The sequence below is a fragment of the Hibiscus syriacus genome, unplaced genomic scaffold (genome assembly GCF_006381635.1).
Source record: "Hibiscus syriacus cultivar Baekdansim isolate YM2019G1 unplaced genomic scaffold, ASM638163v2 tig00110386_pilon, whole genome shotgun sequence".
NCBI classification, from domain to species: Eukaryota; Viridiplantae; Streptophyta; class Magnoliopsida; order Malvales; family Malvaceae; genus Hibiscus; species Hibiscus syriacus.
The window spans coordinates 810103-830732 of record NW_024062716.1 but is presented as its reverse complement, the minus strand read 5'-3'; the positions used below and the strand labels follow the sequence as shown (position 1 = coordinate 830732).

Here is a 20630-nt window from a genome sequence, read left to right as displayed (position 1 = left end):
TAGTAAAATTTTAAATTGATTATCTAATTTGAAAAACTGATAAAATAGTCACTCAAATAATAGATTGTCTCGTACAAGTCATTGACCAGTTCAAAATGAAATGAATTTGCCGTTAGGAAATATTATTTCTTGATGATTTTCTCATTTTGGTAATTATAACACATGCCATCTAAATATTAGTAAGATTACAAATATTTCACTCAATTTATGGTAAAATTACAATTAGGTCGCCTAATTTAAGAAAGACACAAATGAGACATTGGATTAAATGAGAAAGAAAACACATTTTGAGTTTTGGACTTCTCAAAGATCATGGGACCCATTCGACGATTCCAATGGTAGAGTGAATGGTAGAGTGACTGGAGTTGGTGAGAGGGAGGATATCACTAGGTAGAAGTCGTCTAGTGGTCAATAACGTAGATCGAGGTTCAAGAATTTTAAAAGTTTTACGGCGTGATATTAAGGTTTTTGAGTGAGATTCTCGATAATTTAATCCGATAAATTGAATTGGGGAGATCGAGATGAATCTTATGGTGGAAATTCGGGATTCATTGCCCGCCTCGTATGGCATTTCACGGTCCAAACACCTGTTTGTTACAATCTATTGAGTGACTCGTGTGTATGTTTTAGAAGGTTAGTGATCCATTTGTAATCATGCAAATAAATGAATTAGTTGTGGTGTAATATACCCTTATTCAATTAGCACATTGTTTTGGAGGTCAAATCTTAAACATTAACGTCAACTTGTATCACAATTGTTATCATTTATTGATTTTGTTCAAAACTGGAACATAGGCTATGCGATTAACAATGTTTCTACTGCAATTTCTACGAATCTCAGCATATTTTATATATTAGCAGCCTCGCGTGTCTTAAAAAGGAGGTGGTAGCTTTGCTTGAACAGGCGGCCCTTGAGAGATGGTAAAAAAAAGCTCCTGAAAGAAACAGTCTAACGGTCTAATCATTGATCTGCGAAGTCCAAAACCAACAAATTCACGCATTTCTATAAAGTTCCTACGTATCTATAAATTACGCGACCGCATGTTCGACATGCACAACACAAACCTCATCGAGATTAAGCCTACTACTTGCGTACTTGTCATGGCTTCCCGTAGTAACTTTCTTCTTCATGCATTTCTTTGGTTGGCTCTTGCAACCACTGCTTTTTCCTTATCACCCAAATTTTATGACAGAGTTTGTCCCCAAGCTTTGCCTGCCATCAAGAGAATAGTGCAGGCTGCTGTCCACAGAGATCCCCGCATGGGTGCTTCTTTGCTTCGTTTGCACTTCCATGATTGCTTCGTTAATGTATGTTATCCTTGATTCCTTTTTTGAAAAGTTTTAGTATTTGCATATAAATCTTCAACTGCATTGTGTTGCAGGGCTGTGATGGTTCACTTCTTTTGGATTCTACCCCTGCTTTCGAAACCGAGAAAAATGCACGTGGAAATTTGAATTCTGTGAGAGGTTTCGAAGTTGTAGATGAGATTAAGGCTGAAGTGGACAGAGTTTGTGGACGCCCCGTGGTCTCTTGTGCTGATATCTTAGCAGTGGCTGCTCGAGATTCCGTAGTTGCGGTAAAGTCCTTTATTGCCTCTAATATTTATCATGTAAAAACCAATATTTCTAAACGAAAACTACCATGATTGCAGCTTGGAGGTCCGGCATGGAAGGTTCGTTTGGGTAGGAGAGACTCAACCACGGCTAGTAGGGCCTTAGCCGACAGTGTGCTTCCATCAGCTTCAATGGATCTTCCTGCATTGATCGACAACTTCAAGAACCAGGGCTTGAACCAGAGAGATCTTGTAGCTCTCTCCGGTGGACACACCATTGGCTTATCAAGATGTTTAATCTTTAGGAACAGAATTTACAATGCAACCAATATTGACCCTGCCTTTGCCAAACAGCGTAGAGCCACTTGCCCACGCACGGAGGGAACACTAATCTCGCTCCTTTCGATTCTACACCTGCCAAGTTTGACACTGCATACTTCAGCAACCTAGTGAAGCAAAGGGGACTACTCACCTCAGATCAGGCTCTTTTCAATGGCGGCTCCACCGATAAACTTGTAAAGACTTACAGCTTGAACCCTGATGCTTTCTGGAATGATTTTGCGAAGTCTATGATTAGGATGGGAAACATTAAGCCTTTAACCGGAAAACAAGGACAGATTCGTATCAACTACAGGAGGGCAAATTGATGACAATCTCAACATCAACTAATTCTTGTTATTTTATTAATTGCATGGGTCAAAGTGTCTTTATTCGACGGCACTACTTGATAGAAATGTCACCTTAAGTGCCTCTTATATTGTTTCAATCTTTTCATTGTAATATTTTCAAGTGTATTTATTAAAATAATTATTAATATAAGTATCCTCGAGATTTATTTTATATCATATTATATGCAAATTAATTATTTGTATTTATATTCATGGTGAGGCTATATGGACATTGTAGTTGTTTCAGAACGAAATAATCTTTAAAAGACGAGTTTAAAATTTTCTCATGGTTAGATTATATGGCCTAGCTTTTGCAAAGGCACTATTTCAAACATTGGTATAAGGAAAAGAGTTCTCATAATATACTATTAAAAAGAAAAATGTCAACAATTTAAACTAAGATCGAACTCAAACCGAAGGAACACAACAATCATTGTTTAAGACACACCAATACACAACCTAAACTTGACACCCTTTATATATAATTCCAGCTTTTGTGACGTAATCCGTAAATTATTATGATATCCAACGATCAAAACAATTTTCCAATTCTAATCCGTACAATTAGAGAGACATTTATATATAATACTTTTAAAAGAGAAAACAACTTAATTTTGGAAAAGATCAGGTTTGAGAAAAACAAATATATTTGGACTCGCCGTCAACCTTTGCGTTAGGTAGGTCGAACACCTAAAAATATCCTGTAAAACAATTTTAGGAAAAATAACTTTAAAAGAAAAAACAGTTTGCGTTTAACCAGAAACTCGTTTTGAAAAGGGTTCGAAGTTGATTACGCGTGGTGAAGGATGAGCACCTTCACAGCGCCCAAAATTGGTACCTAAGCGATTATACGTCATCTAAATAATGAAAATTGCAAATTCTAATATGTATTTAAATTACAATATGTTTTTGAGAAATTTTTAAAAATATATTATTTTGTACGAACAATCCTCGAAAAACACACTCCTTGTCAGTAAAGGCGCGTTTCTATAGATTCCTCAGACGTAATAATATTGTCGTATTTTTTAATCATAAAATACATACATTTGATAAAATAAAAAACTCAAATACAAACGAATAACATTTTGTACGGACAATCTTCATAAACACATTCCTTGTCAGTCAATGCTCATTTTCATTAATTATCCTCACAAAATATTATTACTTTTATTAAGACAATAATCTATGATAAAAAACAATCATACTGTACATATTACTTTTATCAAAACAATAATATATACGAGTGTACATGATAATATTTGCACATATGCTACACGAATTATGATGGACTAAAACGTAATGGATGAAATCATAGAAAAATTGAATACAAATAATTTTTTTTTTAAAACATTAAGTTAAATCGCACATTTAAACACGGGAAAGAGACCGGAAAATAGATAAAGAACGCTAAATACACATATTAAAATCTAAATAAACCATCCATATATAGAACTAAAATGATAGATATAAAGATATAATGCTAAATATATCAGAACACACAACAATGGCCACCAAGTAATCATGGGATTATAATAAAATGCATAAAAAAATAAAGGGACCGATAATCAATTACAGAAAATTAAAACCTGGAAATAAATGATTGAAGGATTAGAAGAAAAAAAGAAAAATGAAGTGCATGAATTAAAAAGAACAGAAAATTGAAGTGCTGAAATTAAATCAACATAAATATAAAATTGCACAAAATAAAAGGTAGAGGGTTAATTTTTAGAATTTTACGCAGACCATAAATAACACGATTCATACCCTAGGACGGGTCCTCGTGAGGTTGTAAATTAGTTCGATTTTTTTTTAGAAATTAGTAAGTTAAAAGTTAGCAGTTAAAAGTTAGTAAAAATTTAAAATTTTACCCGAGCCATAATAATGCGGGTTGTACCTCGGTGCGGCTCACCGCAAGCCCGTATTAAACGTTTAATAACAATATTTAATAAATGGGACTGAAATGTAATAAAAATAAAATGTAACAGATTAATTCAAAATAAAACAAACATAAATAAGTGACCAAATTGAAATAAAATAAAAATAGTAGGTCGAAATAAAATAAAATAAAAAAGAATGAAATGATGAACAAAATGTTAATATGCGCTAAATCTGTAGGGACTACTATGCGATTATACCTAAACTCCTAAATATTTATGCTAATATTTCCATTTAGGTTAAAAAATTAAACCTGAACTATATAAACACACAAAGCTTTCTCATCTTTCCCTCTCCTCCTACAGTTGCCTCTCCCCAACACAGCCCCATTGCCATACTCCAACCACCATACATCGATGGTGGTTTCCTCCCTTCCGACCACCTCTATAGGTGGACAAACAAGCCTAAACAAGCACCTTATCATTGTCTTTTTAACTTCTCCCAACCCTTTCTTTTCTCTCTTGACCGAGAACTCCCAAAGCCCATGGTTAGCCACCGTATTTTGGGGCGAAAAACGAACCTCTGACCGCCACCATAGCCACTGAGCGCACCAACACTACCCCAAAAAGATCCCAACTTTTCACCTTCTTATATAGACAAAAACTAAAGCCCAAGATGGTAAATCAACCCATAAAGACTTAAAGGCTTCGACTTTCTCCCCTCCGCTGGCCTTAGTTCCGACGAGGAGTTCGAACAACCCCGGCAAGCAATTATACCCTTCTCATTTCTTATTATTATACTTTGGTTCTAAAACTCAAATAAATTGGTATAGAAAATAAAAAAGAATAAGGTAAAATACCTTAAAAAATGGATTGCTTTCCTTTCTTTTCGAATCAGGGAAGAAAATTACATTCGTTCTTTTTTTTCGAATGGGCTAATGAGGATCTTTTTTACATTCTTTTTTTGGGGTTTTATAATAACCCATTTACATTGGTTACCAAATGAAAAATAAAAATCTCATCTTTTTTTCTTTTGTTTGTTTGAGCACGATGGATGCTAATGGAGTAATCGAAGAGGGCTCGTCTGTGCTGATAGTTGTCGTGGAGGACGAGAGAGCGGGGGAGACCAATGCATGGTACTGATGAAGCACTCGGGACCACCTTACGTGAAAATTTGTTGTCAAAGGAGGGACCACGGTGCTGTTGGGAAAGCTTGTGTCCACTGCTTGGTAGCCACGGTTGAAGCTGACGAGGCAGGGGTGGCGCTGGCGGCTACAACTTATCCATATGTTTGGGTTTAGATTTTTTTTGTTAATACTTTGGGCTATGTGGGCCATTTGATTTAGGGTTTATAGTTTGGCAATTGGGGTATTGTATGGATAGATTTGAAGTACTAGTAATGGTTTGTAATTAGACTATTTGGTTATTTGTTTGATTGATTCGTGACATTCTTTTCTTTTTCACAAAGGCAAAAAGGTACATTTTTAAGTTCATGTACTCGAATAAACGAAAGCCCAACAATCTATTCTTTGCCCAAATAAAACCAATTTGATCTTCAAATTTATCCAAGTTTGATTAAAGGACTCGAAAAAAATTAGGGTATTACAGATGTGTTTAAGTAACAAAATTTCTACAATCTGACTCAATAATAAGCTTTGACAACTCTACTCACTTGAGATCGAATAAGCCTCTTTAACCCCATAAGCTTAATGAAAGTGATATCAACATTATATTTGTTCTTTTTTTTTTAATGGGGGAAAATAACTTTTTACATCCTTTTTTGGGGTTTTATAATAACACATTTATAGTGGTAACCAAATGAAAAATAAAAATCTCATTTTTTTTGATTTGTTTGTATATGCACGATCGATGTTAATGAAGTAATCGAAGGGGGCTGGTTTGTGCTGGCAATTATCGCTGAGGATGAGAGAGCAGGAGGCCTAGTGCATGTTGCTCCTGAAGCACTCATGACCACTTGCCATGGAAGCTTTCTGTCGTTGGGGGAATCACGGTGCTGTTGGGAAGGCTTGGACCACTACTTGGTGGTCACGATTAAAGATGACGAGGCAGGGGTGGCATTGGCGGCTATAACTTCTCAATAAGTTAGGGTTTATTTTTTTTGTTAATGGTTTGGGCTCTATGGACTAAATGAAAAATAAATATCTTATATTTTTTTGCTTTTGTTTGTATGTGCACGATGGATGTAGATATATATATAGTTAGAGAAAGTTGAAATGAGCTGGTTTGTGCTAGTAATTGTCATGGAAGAGGAGAGAGAGGGGGACCAGTGGATGTTATTACTGAAGCACTCACGGCCACCTTGTACGGAAGCTTGGTATCATTGGAGGGACCCAATACTACTAGGAAGGCTTGGGACCACTGCTTAGTGGTTACAATTGAATATGACGAGGCAGAGGTGGCGTTAGTGGCTACAACTTCTCAATATGTTAGGGTATATTTTTTTCGTTAATGCTTTGGGCTATGTAGGACTTTAGTTTAGGGTTTGTAGTTTATCAATTGGGTTTTTGTATGTATAGATTTCAAGTACTCATAATGGTTTGCAATTGGAATGTTTGGTTATTTGTTTGATTGATTATGGCATTATTCTATTTTTCACATAGGCAACAAGGCCCAATTTAAAGTTCATCTACTCGTATAAATGAAAGCCCAACAATCTATTATTTTCTCGAACCAAATCAATTTGATTTTCAACTTTATCCAAATTTGATTAAAGCAGTTAGAAAAAATTAGGGTATTATAGCAGCCCCTATTTGCTTGTTGTTGTGAAACAAGAATATAGCAAAGACAATTAATGGCCTAATTTCGTCTTACTTGCTTGCAACTCCAGTTTTTGCACCAACATCCTTCTTCAATCTTTCGATGTTTTGGCAGTCTAAGTTTTATTCGAATAATTTTCTTCTTTGTATCCAACAATCTTCTCATTCAATTTGCCTCAATCTCTCAAATGTTGAACCAAATTTGGAAATAGTCTACTTGATAAGAAACTTTCGAAATCGCTTTTTTACTTTTCAAAAATTTCATTTTCTGGAAATTTTAAATAAGAAACTTTGAAAATCGCTTTATCATTTTTTACAAATATCATATAAAAATATGTTAGTGGTCGGGTAACATGCCTTACTTCAAAGTAATGATTTTTTTTCGTAGATTGGGCTCCTCCATTCTTGAGATTATGTAATTTTGAACTTGATATCCTCTATCTTTAAATTTGACTTTCTCTTTTTAAGGTTCTATTTTCATAAATAATCAATTTTCTTGAAAATATATAAAATGTTTATCTTGAATGTGCAAAGTAATTGTCTATGTATGCAAATAATGTTTTCAGGAATGCAGTAATGCGATTCAAGCATAATCTAAGAAAAACACTCGTGAGAGGGAAAAAACATCCTTAATAAAAGGGAATATTCTGGAAATCTTCTCATGAGAGGTGAAAAGGTCTTTAACAAAGACGAAGTTAGGATTTTCAAGGAAACAATCCTAAACAGACGAAGTTGGTTTCTACAGAAACTGTCTTAAGGAAGACAAGACTTAAGTTTTGGGAAACAATCGTTAGAAAGACCAAATTGAGCTTTCTAGGAGACATGTCCTAAAAAAGTTAAGATTGAGGTTTCTAGGGAAACAATCTTTAGAAAAATAAAATTGGTTTATCATAAGGATTTTAAAGACATCCTCACGAGAGGGGAATCAAAGCTTTTTATGTTGTACGCCTTAAAAGCAAAAATGAATGTCTGACGCAAAAATGCAAATTCATTCGAAATGTAGGTCAATGATGTTGATGTATGTTTAATTGATTGATGGCCATAAATGGATACTCACGAAGTCCTCGTTCTTGTCGTGATTGAATCTTCTTCGTCATTTTTCACACTGGTGGGTATAATCAAATTTTTAGCTCACAGTAACAAGCTCTTCTTTCCCCAAACAAATTTTACTCGCAAGGTTCGGTTTTCTTTCCACTAGTTTATGATTCAGAGCTTTCAGGTCAGAGAGTCTATTATCAAAGACACATCACCAATTTCCAGGAGGGATTGTCTTGTTTGAAAATGTTTTTCGTCCTCTTTCATTTTTTAAATATAAAAAATTCAAAGAAAAACTTTATGACAACAAAATGATGCCCCTCTCTTTGGGTTCACAATTGAAACAAATCATAAAACAAGAGTTCGTTGAATATCAAACAAATCATCTTCACTTTTAGCCAATTAAGATTATAGTGCTTTGACAAACGTCAAGACTAGTGGTAATTTTGAGGCTTAGGCCGATTTTGGAAAGGTAAAGTGTTTTGAGTTGGCTTCTTTTGATGTTCATATTTATAAAGTAGTCACGGTATTTATCTTTTGGAAATTTTTACTGGTTCCAAGTTCTCGTGAGTACCATTGGGATGTGTGGCGCTTTATAAGATCATTTTTATGCAACAGTTGCACAATCTTCATATTCGAGCCATTTTTTGGGTTTTCAATTAGAAACCTCATTTGGTTTAAGATACCTTTTGCAAGTTTTCATCTTGAACCCTCTTTTTTTTAATTTTTTTTCTCTATCATGCATTAAAGATTTTAGAAAACTCTTTTTCTAGTAAAAATATTAACCTTGAGGTGCAGAGTGAATTTTGAAGATGGTCTCTCCCACTTAGAAATTCATTCAAGATTAGAAAATACTTTTAAGGCATGTAATGTAGGTCAAAGCTCATGGTTATGCAAGAAATAGATAAATAGTCTCAAACAAGTGTTTAAGGGTGATTGAACCAATGATCAATTCATTTTAATTCCTTCAATCTAGCTTTGCTTGATTTGAAACTACTTCCACACACTATTTATTTTCATCTTTTTAAGATCCCACTAGACTCCCCTTTTTGGGTTTTCACCCTAGAGTTCATCTCCTTTTTCTAAACCATTTTTGTCTATGATCTTCTTGTGAATCAATTATGGAACTTTGAGCCAGTTGTACTTGATCAACCTTGTGGTTTAAGGCTTGAAGAGTCATTTTATTTGATAAACTTCTTGCATATTGTTTTTGTCATTTTCATTAGCAAATTTGGAATTACACTTTGATTTGAACACATTCTCTGTCCTCTATACATGAAAAATTCCACGTTTTTTTATTTGAGCACGGATTAATTCTTGTATCTGGAACATCTGTTATTATTCTCGATTGGATATGAATCTTCGAGCACATTATGCTTGGTCAACCTTGTAGTACCTTATTATTTTCCATTTTGTTTCATAAGGGTTAGCTCTTATAGAAAAATTAGAATTGTGGTCTTCACTCATGCGAGCATATTTTCCTTCACCTTTCCCCCAGTGTGGAGGTTGATCCTTGGTTAGGGTTAAATCTGAAGACAAAATAATTTGGGCTCAAACGGGGACAATAATGGATAATTTTCTAATTTTTGAAGGGATAGTAGAAGAAGATCGTTCATCATTTCATACATGAAAGTCCGTACAAAAGAGGCATCTCTAGGGTATAAATATCCTTGATCAACTTTTATTCACATGAATATAATGTAATTAATGCATGATAGAATTATTTCATTTTTTATTTTTTTCATTCTTTTTTTTCTTTCTTTTCGTTTTTTTTTTCGTTTCTCGCATCTAACATCCCCCATATATTTAGGCTTATCTTCACAAACTTGATTCGAGATACCCCAATTTACTTTTAATGCAGAAAGTTTCATGCACCAATGAACATCTTGTACTCAACATTTTTGGGGTTTTATTGTAGAGAAAGAAAATTGGCTTTATGTCTAAAAAGTTGATGGTGTGACTTTATTGCCTCAGAGAGAGGTAACGTCAAGATTTGGAGTTTTTTTTATTGACCATAGATAATTTTGGATAAAGAATCGAGTGATTGTATTTTTGCTTTGGATAGGATACAAAAGGTCTAACCTTGTCACATGTCAAAGGTCCATAACATCGATCCTCAAATGATCTTTTAGTCCATTTGATATTCAAAGAACTACAATATTAAAACTTGCCTTATTTCTCATAACCTTAAGAGGTAGTATTTCATTTAAAATTTTAAATATAAAATGAATTACACATATTTAAGAAAGTAAGAAAGAAAGAACAAAAACAAGTTCAAACAAAACATGCTTTTCTATGCAAGTGTAATAAATCTCTATGATGAATGAACAACAAACTCTTCTAGATTTGCCCCATCACTCGCTAATGGTCCATGTCCCTGAATCAATTAAAGTCCAGACCTTACGCTTTAATGCCCCAAAATTCTTAGTAGTATGCCCTGAGCTTCCTATATGATAACTATAAATTACGTTAACATCGTAACCTTCAAGATTTGGGGTTATTTGGGCTTAGACTTAACTGGAGTCACAAGGTCATTTTCAACAAGTCTTGGAAGTAATTCCTAATATGTCATTGGAATTGGATAGATGAACGCATTTCATCGAATCACTATCCGAGGTTTGGTCCTATTACCAGTTGAAAGAGATCCCACCATACAGATTTCAACATTCTTGCCAGTGTTGGTGTCTCTAGTGCTTCATATCTGGCCATTTTAGATATCCATTTCAATCATCTCCCCCGATGTAACTAGCTCAACAAAGCTCTTGGAAGCATTTCCTATTAAATACCCTATGAAAGGGGCTCTCAACGTATTTAGAAAGAGCATTGTTATCTCTTGTTCAGCTAAATGAGGGTGAACCTGCACTGCTATGTCCCTCCATATTAGAGCATATTTCCGGAAACTTTCATTAGACATATTTTTCTATGCCTTGCAACATGAATCGAGTAAGTATTGTATGATTCACATGTTTATTTTACTCTAAGAAAGACTTGTCTTGAAAGTAGTGAATCCACATTTGATCGTTGTTATTATATCCAACATTCTTCGACAAAACATCATGAGATGATCGATAGGACAACTGGTTCCACTATACTTATCAAAACAAGACATCCTGAATTTATGTGGAAGCACTAGGTCAAGGACCAAACTTATTTCTTTTATGTGTAATCCAAGGAAATCACCAACTCCTTTAAATATTCGGAACATTTCTTCCGTCTCTTTCAACCATTTTTTTGTCGGACCTTTCAACTTTAATCATTTTATGAAAGTGAGAGGCAACCTTGGCATGATCTAATCTCATGGTGACATGAGTAGAGGCGTTGGCCTGATGAATTTGTACTTTTGGAAAAGTCGAAGTGGTTAATGGTAAGAAGACAAGATTCTCAGTCACCAGATTAACAACAGGGTCAACATCTTTCGCTCTTAGTAATTGAGTCAATTTTTCCATCATCACATTCTGGGACTTTATGAAAGAATCCATCATTTCTTTTTGAGCCTTAACCAACTACTCTTGTAAATCTTTTTTATCTTGCTTAATCTTAGCTAATCTTTCACCCATGGTTTTTGTCATTCTCGGGGTATGGTAGGATGTTTCTCACAAAACCCTCCACGAATCATTCTTATGTTTTCATGATTGAATACATATAAAATTGCTTAAATAAACTAATGCAAATGCAAAAGGTGTTAATTCTAATTAATGGTCACCATTAGAAAGACCTTTATTAGAACACAAGTTCCCCTTATACCAGATAGTTAAATTTCACTAGCTGCATACTTTGTACAGAAATGTAAAACCTAACTCCATACTTTTTCTAGTTCTGAAATGCAATTGTAAATGCAAAAGGTGTTATTCTAATTCTCATGCTTTGTATAGAAATGTAAAACTTAACTACATACTTTTCTAGTTCTCATGCCTTTTACAAAAAGTAAATCTAAGCAAATTTTAGAGTGAGTTTCTTTTTTGTGACTTTGGAAGATCCACAGATAGAGTTTCTATACTAAAAGGGTCCTCGAATTATCCTTTGCTGGTGCTCCTTGGGCCTATCAGACTCTCGATCCTCACCCATTATAGGCTTATACTGACCAAGTTCAATTCGAGAGAATACATTTCCCTATGTCCATGTGAGGTAAATCAATTATCCACTCGTTAACACAAGGCATATACACTTTAGAGGTTACTTACTAAAGCCCATACGGAGAAAAATAATTTTTCTCACGTAAGCGTATTGTTCACCCCTACTTAAAGGGACAAAGCACAGTTAGAAGGCTCTAGATATAATGATGTGCTTGAGGGGAAACTTACAATCATTTGCTTCGACCAAGAAAAAAATAGTTTTAAAATTAGCCAAAAATCTGAAACATGGTGAAATCACACAATAGTACAACTATTTATTAATAATGATAAAAAATGATGTATGACTTGATGAAATACAAAACAAAATTAAAGGGATCAAAATTTAAATATCACTTGAATTTACAATTTTGAATATGTAGATGACGTATAATCGATTAAGGCATGACTCTCTAAGCTCCTGAGCGGAGTCACCAAGTTGTCAGAACGGTCCTTAAGTGTTTTGGGGCTAGGGTGGAACGATCCAACTTAATTTTCGAAAATATTAGGTTCTAGAAAAACAAATAGATTTGGAGTCACCATCGACCATTGGGTTAGGTAGGTCGAACAGCTAAAAATATATTTTCAAAAGAATTTTCCGAAAAAATAATTTTAAAAGATAAAAATGGTTAGCGTTTAACCAAAAACTCGCTTTGAAAATGGTTTAGGAGTTGATTACGCGTGGGAAGGATGAGCACCCTCACAGCTCCCAAAATTAGTACCTAAGCAACTATAGTCATCTAAATAATAAAAATTGCAAATTCGAATATTTATTTGAATTACGATATGTTTTTGAGAAATTTTAGAAAGGCTATTATTTTGTTTGAACAATCCTTGAAAAACACACTCCTTGTCATTTAAGGTGCATTTATATAGATTCCTCATACGAAATAATATTGTCATATGTTTTATTATAAAATACATACATATGATATAATTAAAAACTCAAATACAAAAGAATAATATTTTGTACGAACAATCCTCAGAAACACATTCATTGTCAGTCAAGACGCGTTTCCATTAATTCCATTCACAAAATAATATTACATTTTAGAAACATGAGTTGTATGTATACAATATAATATATTACACAATTTTAGAAATAATCATGCTGTACATATTACTTTTTATCAAAACAATGGCCACAAGTAATCATGGTACTATAATAAATTGCATTAAAAAAATAAAGGGACTGTAAATAAATTGCAGGAAATTAAAAGCTGGAAATAAAAGACTAAAGGATTAAAATAAAATAAAGAAAAATGAAGTGCATGAATTAAAAAGAACATAAAATTAAACTTCTGAAATTTAAATAGCATAAATATAAAATTACACAAAATAAAAGGTAGAGGGATAATATTTAGAATTTTAGCAAGACCATAAAAAACACTATTCATACATAAGGGTGAGTCATCAAGAGATCGTAAATTAATTCTCATAATTTTTTAGAAATTAGTAAGTTAGAAATATGCAGTTAAAAGTTAGAAGTTAGTAAAAAAGTTTAAATTTACCCGGACCATAATAATGCAGGTAGTATTTCAGGGCGAGTCACCGCAAATATATATTAAACTGCTGAAACGTAACTTTTTTTTTTAAATCAATGACCATAAAGTAAACAAAATTAAAACGGAAGCGATATTTTAATAATTAACCCTATATACTATAAATAAAAGAGGAAGAAGAAAAGTAAGTGGGTCGTAAAAGAAAAGTGGAAGCTTCCAGCGGTCAAGGTGAACCAATAAACCCCAAGTATATATTTAATGGTTGAATTACTTGAAAGACACTCAGTTATTAGTAAAATTTTAAATTAATTATCTAATTTGAAAAACTGATAAAATAGTCACTCAAATAATAGATTGTCTCGTACAAGTCATTGACCAGTTCAAAATGAAATGATTTGCCGTTAGGAAATATTATTTCTTGATGATTTTCTCATTTTGGTAATTATAGCACATGCCATCTAAATATTAGTAAGATTATAAATATTTCACTCAATTTATGGTAAAATTACAATTAGGTCGCCTAATTTAAGAAAGACACAAATGAGACATTGGATTAAATGAGAAAGAAAACACATTTTGAGTTTTGGACTTCTCAAAGATCATGGGACCCATTCGACGATTCCAATGGTAGAGTGAATGGTAGAGTGACTGGATTTGGTGAGAGGGAGGATATCACTAGGTAGAAGTCATCTAGTGGTCAATAACGTAGATCGAGGTTCAAGAATTTTAAAGGTTTTACGGCGTGATTTTAAGGTTTTTGAGTGAGATTCTCGAGAATCTAATCCGATAAATTGAATTGGGGAGATCGAGATGAATCTTATGGTGGAAATTCGGGATTCATTGCCCGCCTCGTATGGCATTTCACGGTCCAAACACCTGTTTGTTACAATCTATTAAGTGACTCGTGTGTATGTTTTAGAAGGATAGTGATCCATTTGTAATCATGCAAATAAAATTAGCTGTGGTGTAATATACCCTTATTCAATTAGCACATTGTTTTGGAGGTCAAATCTTAAACATTAACGTCAACTTGTATCACAATTGTTATCATTTATTGATTTTGTTCAAAACTGGAACATAGGCGATGCGATTAACAATGTTTCTACTGCAATTTCTACGAATCTCAGCATATTTTATATATTAGCAGCCTCGCGTGTCTTAAAAAGGAGGTGGTAGCTTTGCTTGAACAGGCGGCCCTTGAGAGATGGTAAAAAAAGGCTCCTGAAAGAAACAGTCTAACGGTCTAATCATTGATCTGCGAAGTCCAAAACCAACAAATTCACGCATTTCTATAAAGCTCCTACGTATCTATAAATTACGCGACCGCATGCTCGACATGCACAACACAAACCTCATCGAGATTAAGCCTACTACTTGCGTACTTGTCATGGCTTCCCGTAGTAACTTTCTTCTTCATGCATTTCTTTGGTTGGCTCTTGCAACCACTGCTTTTTCCTTATCAACCAAATTTTATGACAGAGTTTGTCCCCAAGCTTTGCCTGCCATCAAGAGAATAGTGCAGACTGCTGTCCACAGAGAGCCCCGCATGGGTGCTTCTTTGCTTCTTTTGCACTTCCATGATTGCTTCGTTAATGTATGTTATCCTTGATTCATTTTTTGAAAAGTTTTAGTATTTGCATATAAATCTTCAACTGCATTGTGTTGCAGGGCTGTGATGGTTCACTTCTTTTGGATTCTACCCCTGCTTTCAAAACCGAGAAAAATTCACGTGGAAATTTGAATTCTGTGAGAGGTTTCGAAGTTGTAGATGAGATTAAGGCTGAAGTGGACAGAGTTTGTGGACGCCCCGTGGTCTCTTGTGCTGATATCTTAGCAGTGGCTGCTCGAGATTCCGTAGTTGCGGTAAAGTCCTTTATTGCCTCTAATATTTATCATGTAAAAACCAATATTTCTAAACGAAAACTACCATGATTGCAGCTTGGAGGTCCGGCATGGAAGGTTCGTTTGGGTAGGAGAGACTCAACCACGGCTAGTAGGGCCTTAGCCGACAGTGTGCTTCCATCGGCTTCAATGGATCTTCCTGCATTGATCAACAACTTCAAGAACCAGGGCTTGAACCAGAGAGATCTTGTAGCTCTCTCCGGTGGACACACCATTGGCTTATCAAGATGTTTAATCTTTAGGAACAGAATTTACAATGCAACCAATATTGACCCTGCCTTTGCCAAACAGCGTAGAGCCACTTGCCCACGCACCGGAGGGAACACTAATCTCGCTCCTTTCGATTCTACACCTGCCAAGTTTGACACTGCATACCTCAGCAACCTAGTGAAGCAAAGGGGACTACTCACCTCAGATTCGTATCAACTGCAGGGGGGCAAATTGATGACAATCTCAACATCAACTAATTCTTGTTATTTTATTAATTGCATGGGTCAAAGTGTCTTTATTCGACGGCACTACTTGATAGAAATGTCACCTTAAGTGCCTCTTATATTGTTTCAATCTTTTCATTGTAATATTTTCAAGTGTATTTATTAAAATAATTATTAATATAAGTATCCTCGAGATTTATTTTATATCATATTATATGCAAATTAATTATTTGTATTTATATTCATGGTGAGGCTATATGGACATTATAGTTGTTTCAGAACGAAATAATCTTTAAAAGACGAGTCTAAAATTTTCTCATGGTTAGATTATATGGCCTAGCTTTGGCAAAGGCACTATTTCAATCATTGGTATAAGGAAAAGAGTTCTCATAATATACTATTAAAAAGAAAAATGTCAACAATTTAAACTAAGATCGAACTCAAACCGAAGGAACACAACAATCATTGTTTAACACACACCAATACACAACCTAAACTTGACACCCTTTATATATAATTCCAGCTTTTGTGACGTAATCCGTAAATTATTATGATATCCAACGATCAAAACAATTTTCCAATTCTAATCCGTACAATTAGAGAGACATTTATATATAATACTTTTAAAAGAGAAAACAACTTAATTTTGGAAAAGATCAGGTTTGAGAAAAACAAATATATTTGGACTCGCCGTCAACCTTTGCGTTAGGTAGGTTGAACACCTAAAAATATCCTGTAAAACAATTTTAGGAAAAAATAATTTTAAAGAAAAAACAGTTTGCGTTTAACCAGAAACTCGTTTTGAAAAGGGTTCGAAGTTGATTACGCGTGGTGAATGATGAGCACCTTCACAGCGCCCAAAATTAGTACCTAAGCGATTATACGTCATCTAAATAATGAAAATTGCAAATTCGAATATGTATTTAAATTACGATATGTTTTGAGAAATTTTAAAAAAGATATTATTTTGTACGAACAATCCTCGAAAAAACACACTCCTTGTCAGTAAAGGCGCGTTTCTATAGATTCCTCATACGTAATAATATTGCCGTATTTTTTAATCATAAAATACATACATTTGATAAAATAAAAAACTCAAATACAAACGAATAACATTTTGTACGGACAATCTTCATAAACACATTCCTTGTCAGTCAATGCTCGTTTTCATTAATTATCCTCACAAAATATTATTACTTTTATTAAGACAATAATCTATGATAAAAAACAATCATACTGTACATATTACTTTTATGAAAACAATAATATATACGAGTGTACATGATAATATTTGCACATATGCTACACGAATTATGATGGACTAAAACGTAATGGATGAAATCATAGAAAATTGAATACAAATAAATTTTAAAAAAAAAACATTAAGTTAAATCGCACATTTAAACACGGGAAAGAGACAAGAAAATAGATAAAGAACGCTAAATACACATATTAAAATCTAAATAAACCATCCATATATAGAACTAAAATGATAGATATAAAGATATAATGCTAAATATATCGGAACACACAACAATGGCCACCAAGTAATCATGGGATTATAATAAAATGCATAAAAAAAATAAAGGGACCGATAATAAATTACAGAAAATTAAAACCTGGAAATAAAAGATTGAAGGATTAGAAGAAAAAAAGAAAAATGAAGTGCATGAATTAAAAAGAACAGAAAATTGATTCTAAAACTTAGTTCCGACGAGGAGTTCGAACAACCCCGGCAAGCAATTATACCCCTCTCATTTCTTATTATTATACTTTGGTTCTAAAACTCAAATAAATTGGTACAGAAAATAAAAAAGAATAAGGTAAAATACATTAAAAAATGTATTGCTTTCTTTCTTTTCGAATCAGGGAAGAAAATTACATTCGTTCTTTTTTTTGAATGGGGGAATGAGGATCTTTTTTACATCTTTTTTTGGGGTTTTATAATAACCCATTTACATTGGTTACCAAATGAAAAATAAAAATCTCATCTTTTTTTCTTTTGTTTGTATGTGCACGATGGATGATGATGGAGTAATCGAAGAGGGCTCGTCTGTGCTGATAGTTGTCGTGGAGGACGAGAGAGCGGGGGGGACCAATGCATGTTACTGATGAAGCACTCGGGACCACCTTACGTGAAAATTTATTGTAAAAGGAGGGACCACGGTGCTGTTGGGAAGGCTTGGGTCCACTGCTTGGTAGCCACAATTGAAGTTGATGAGGCAGGGGTGGCGCTGGCGGCTACAGCTTCTCCATATGTTTGGGTTTATATTTTTTGTTTGTTAATACTTTGGGCTATGTGGGCCATTTGATTTAGGGTTTATAGTTTGCCAATTAAGGTATTTTATGGATAGATTTGAAGTACTAGTAATGGTTTGTAATTAGACTATTTGGTTATTTGTTTGATTGATTCGTGGCATTCTTTTCTTTTTCACAAAGGCAAAAAGGTACATTTTGAAGTTCATGTACTCGAATAAACGAAAGCCCAACAATATATTCTTTGCCCAAATAAAACCAATTTGATCTTCAAATTTATCCAAGTTTGATTAAAGGACTCGGAGAAATTTAGGGTATTACAGATGTGTTTAAGTAACAAAATTGCTATAATCCGACTCAACAATAAGCTTTAACAACTCTACTCACTTGAGATCGAATAAGCCTCTTTAACCCCATAAGCTTAATGGAAGTGATATCAACATTACATTCGTTTTTTTTTCAAATGGGGGAAAATGACTTTTTTACATCTTTTTTTGGGGTTTTATAATAACATATTTATAGTGGTTACCAAATGAAAAATAAAAATATCATCTTTTTTGCTTTTGTTTGTATGTGCACGATGGATGTTGATGAAGAAATCGAAGGGGGCTGGTTTGTGCTGGCAATTGTTGTTGATGACTAGAGAGTAGGGGGACCAGTGCATGTTGCTCCTGAAGCACTCAGGACCACTTGGCGTGGAAGCTTTCTATCGTTGGAAGAATCACAGTGCTGTCGGGAAGGCTTGGACCACTACTTCGTGGTCACGGTTGAAGATGACGAATCAGGGGTGACATTGGCAGCTACAACTTCTTAATATGTTAGGGTTTATTTTTTTGTTAATGGTTTGGGCTCTGTGGACCAAATGAAAAATAAAAATCTTATATTTTTTTGCTTTTGTTTGTATGTGCACGATGGAATTAGATATATATATAGTTAGAGCAAGTTGAAATGAGCTAGTTTATGCTGGTAATTGTGATGGAAGAGGAGAGAGAGGGGGACCATTGGATGTTGTTGCTGAAGCACTCGAGACCACTATAGACCACATTGTGTGGAAGCTTGCTATATCTGGAGGGACCACTATGCTACTGGGAAGGCTTGGGACCACTGCTTAGTGGTTACAATTGAAACTGACGAGGCAGGGGTAGTATTGGCGGCTACAACTTCTTAATATATTAGGGTATATTTTTTTTGTTAATGCTTTGGACTATGTGGGCCTTCAATTTAGGGTTTTTAGTTTGGCAATTGGGTTGTAGTATGTATAGATTTCAAGTACTCATAATGGTTTGCAAGTGGACTGTTTGGTTATTTGTTTGATTGATTGTGGCATTCTTCTATTTTTCACATAGGAAACAAGGTCCAATTTGAAGTTCATCTACTCGTATAAACGAAAGCGCAATAATCTATTCTTTTCTCAAACCAAATCAATTTGATTTTCATCTTTATCCAAATTTGATTAAAGCACTCAGAAAAAATTAGGGTATTATAGCAGCCCCTCTTTTCTTGTTATTGTGAAACAAGAATGTAGCAAAGACAAATAATGACCTAATTTCGTCTTACTTGCTTGCAACTCCACTTTTGGCACCAACATCCTTCTTCAATCTTTCGTTGTTTTGGCATTCTAAGTTTTAATCGAATAATTTGCTTCTTTGTATCCAATAATCTACTTATTCGATTTGCCTTAATCTCTCAAATGTTGAACCAATTTTGGAAATAGTCTATTTGATAAGAAACTATCAAAATCGCTTTCTTACTTTTAAAAAATTTCATTTTCTGGAAATCTTAAATGAGAAACTTTGAAAATTGCTTTATCATTTTTTACAAATATCATATAAAAACATGTTAGTGGTCGGGTAACATGCCCCACTTCAAAGTAATGATTTTTTCGTAGATTGGGCTCCTCCATTCTTGAGATTATGCAATTTTGAACTTGATATCCTCTATCTTTAAATTTGACTTTCTCTTTTTGAGGTTCTATTTTCATAAATATTCAATTTTCTTGAAAATATATAAAATTTTTATCTTGAATGTGCAATGTAATTGTCTATGTATGAAAATAATGTTTAAAGGAATGCAATAATGCGATTCAAGCATAATCTAAGGAAAAACTTGCGAGAGGGAAAAACCATCCTTAAGAAAAGGGAATATTCTAGAAATGTTCTCATGAGAGGTGAAAAGGTCTTTAACAAAGACGAAGTTAGGATTTCCAAGGAAACAATCCTAAACAGACGAAGTTGATTTCTACAAAAACTGTCTTAAGGAAGACAAGACTAAAGTTTTGGGAAACAATCATTAGAAAAACCAAATTGAGCTTTCTAGGAGACATGTCCTAAAAAAGTTAAGACTGAGGTTTCTAGGGAAACAATCTTAAGAAAAATAGAATTGGTTTATCAGAAAGGATTTTAAAGACATCCTCACGAGAGGGGAATCAAAGCATTTTTGGTTGTACGCCTTAAATGCAAAAATGAATGTCTGATGCAAAAATGAAAATTCATATGAAATGTAGGTTAATGATGTTGATGT

At 34.0% G+C, this 20630-nt stretch overlaps 1 protein-coding gene and 1 pseudogene across 1 annotated transcript; both read left to right on the top strand.

Moving 5' to 3' along the window:
- Positions 1-1066: 1066 nt before the first annotated feature.
- Positions 1067-16634, top strand: LOC120122306 (annotated as a pseudogene).
- LOC120122341 (peroxidase 70-like) lies at positions 14906-15963 on the top strand. Its single transcript, XM_039141482.1, has 3 exons — positions 14906-15112; positions 15187-15381; positions 15457-15963. Exons 1-3 carry the CDS (start codon positions 14906-14908, stop codon positions 15961-15963), a joined length of 909 nt encoding a protein of 302 aa, XP_038997413.1.
- Positions 16635-20630: the final 3996 nt, after the last annotated feature.

Excerpts from the sequence above, each read along its gene's own strand:
- LOC120122341 (XM_039141482.1), top strand. The coding sequence starts at position 14,906 with ATGGCTTCCCGTAGTAACTTTCTTCTTCATGCATTTCTTTGGTTGGCT. Across the intron at positions 15,113-15,186 it reads TCCATGATTGCTTCGTTAAT|GGCTGTGATGGTTCACTTCT; the intron begins GTATGTTATCCT and ends ATTGTGTTGCAG. Across the intron at positions 15,382-15,456 it reads CTCGAGATTCCGTAGTTGCG|CTTGGAGGTCCGGCATGGAA; the intron begins GTAAAGTCCTTT and ends CCATGATTGCAG.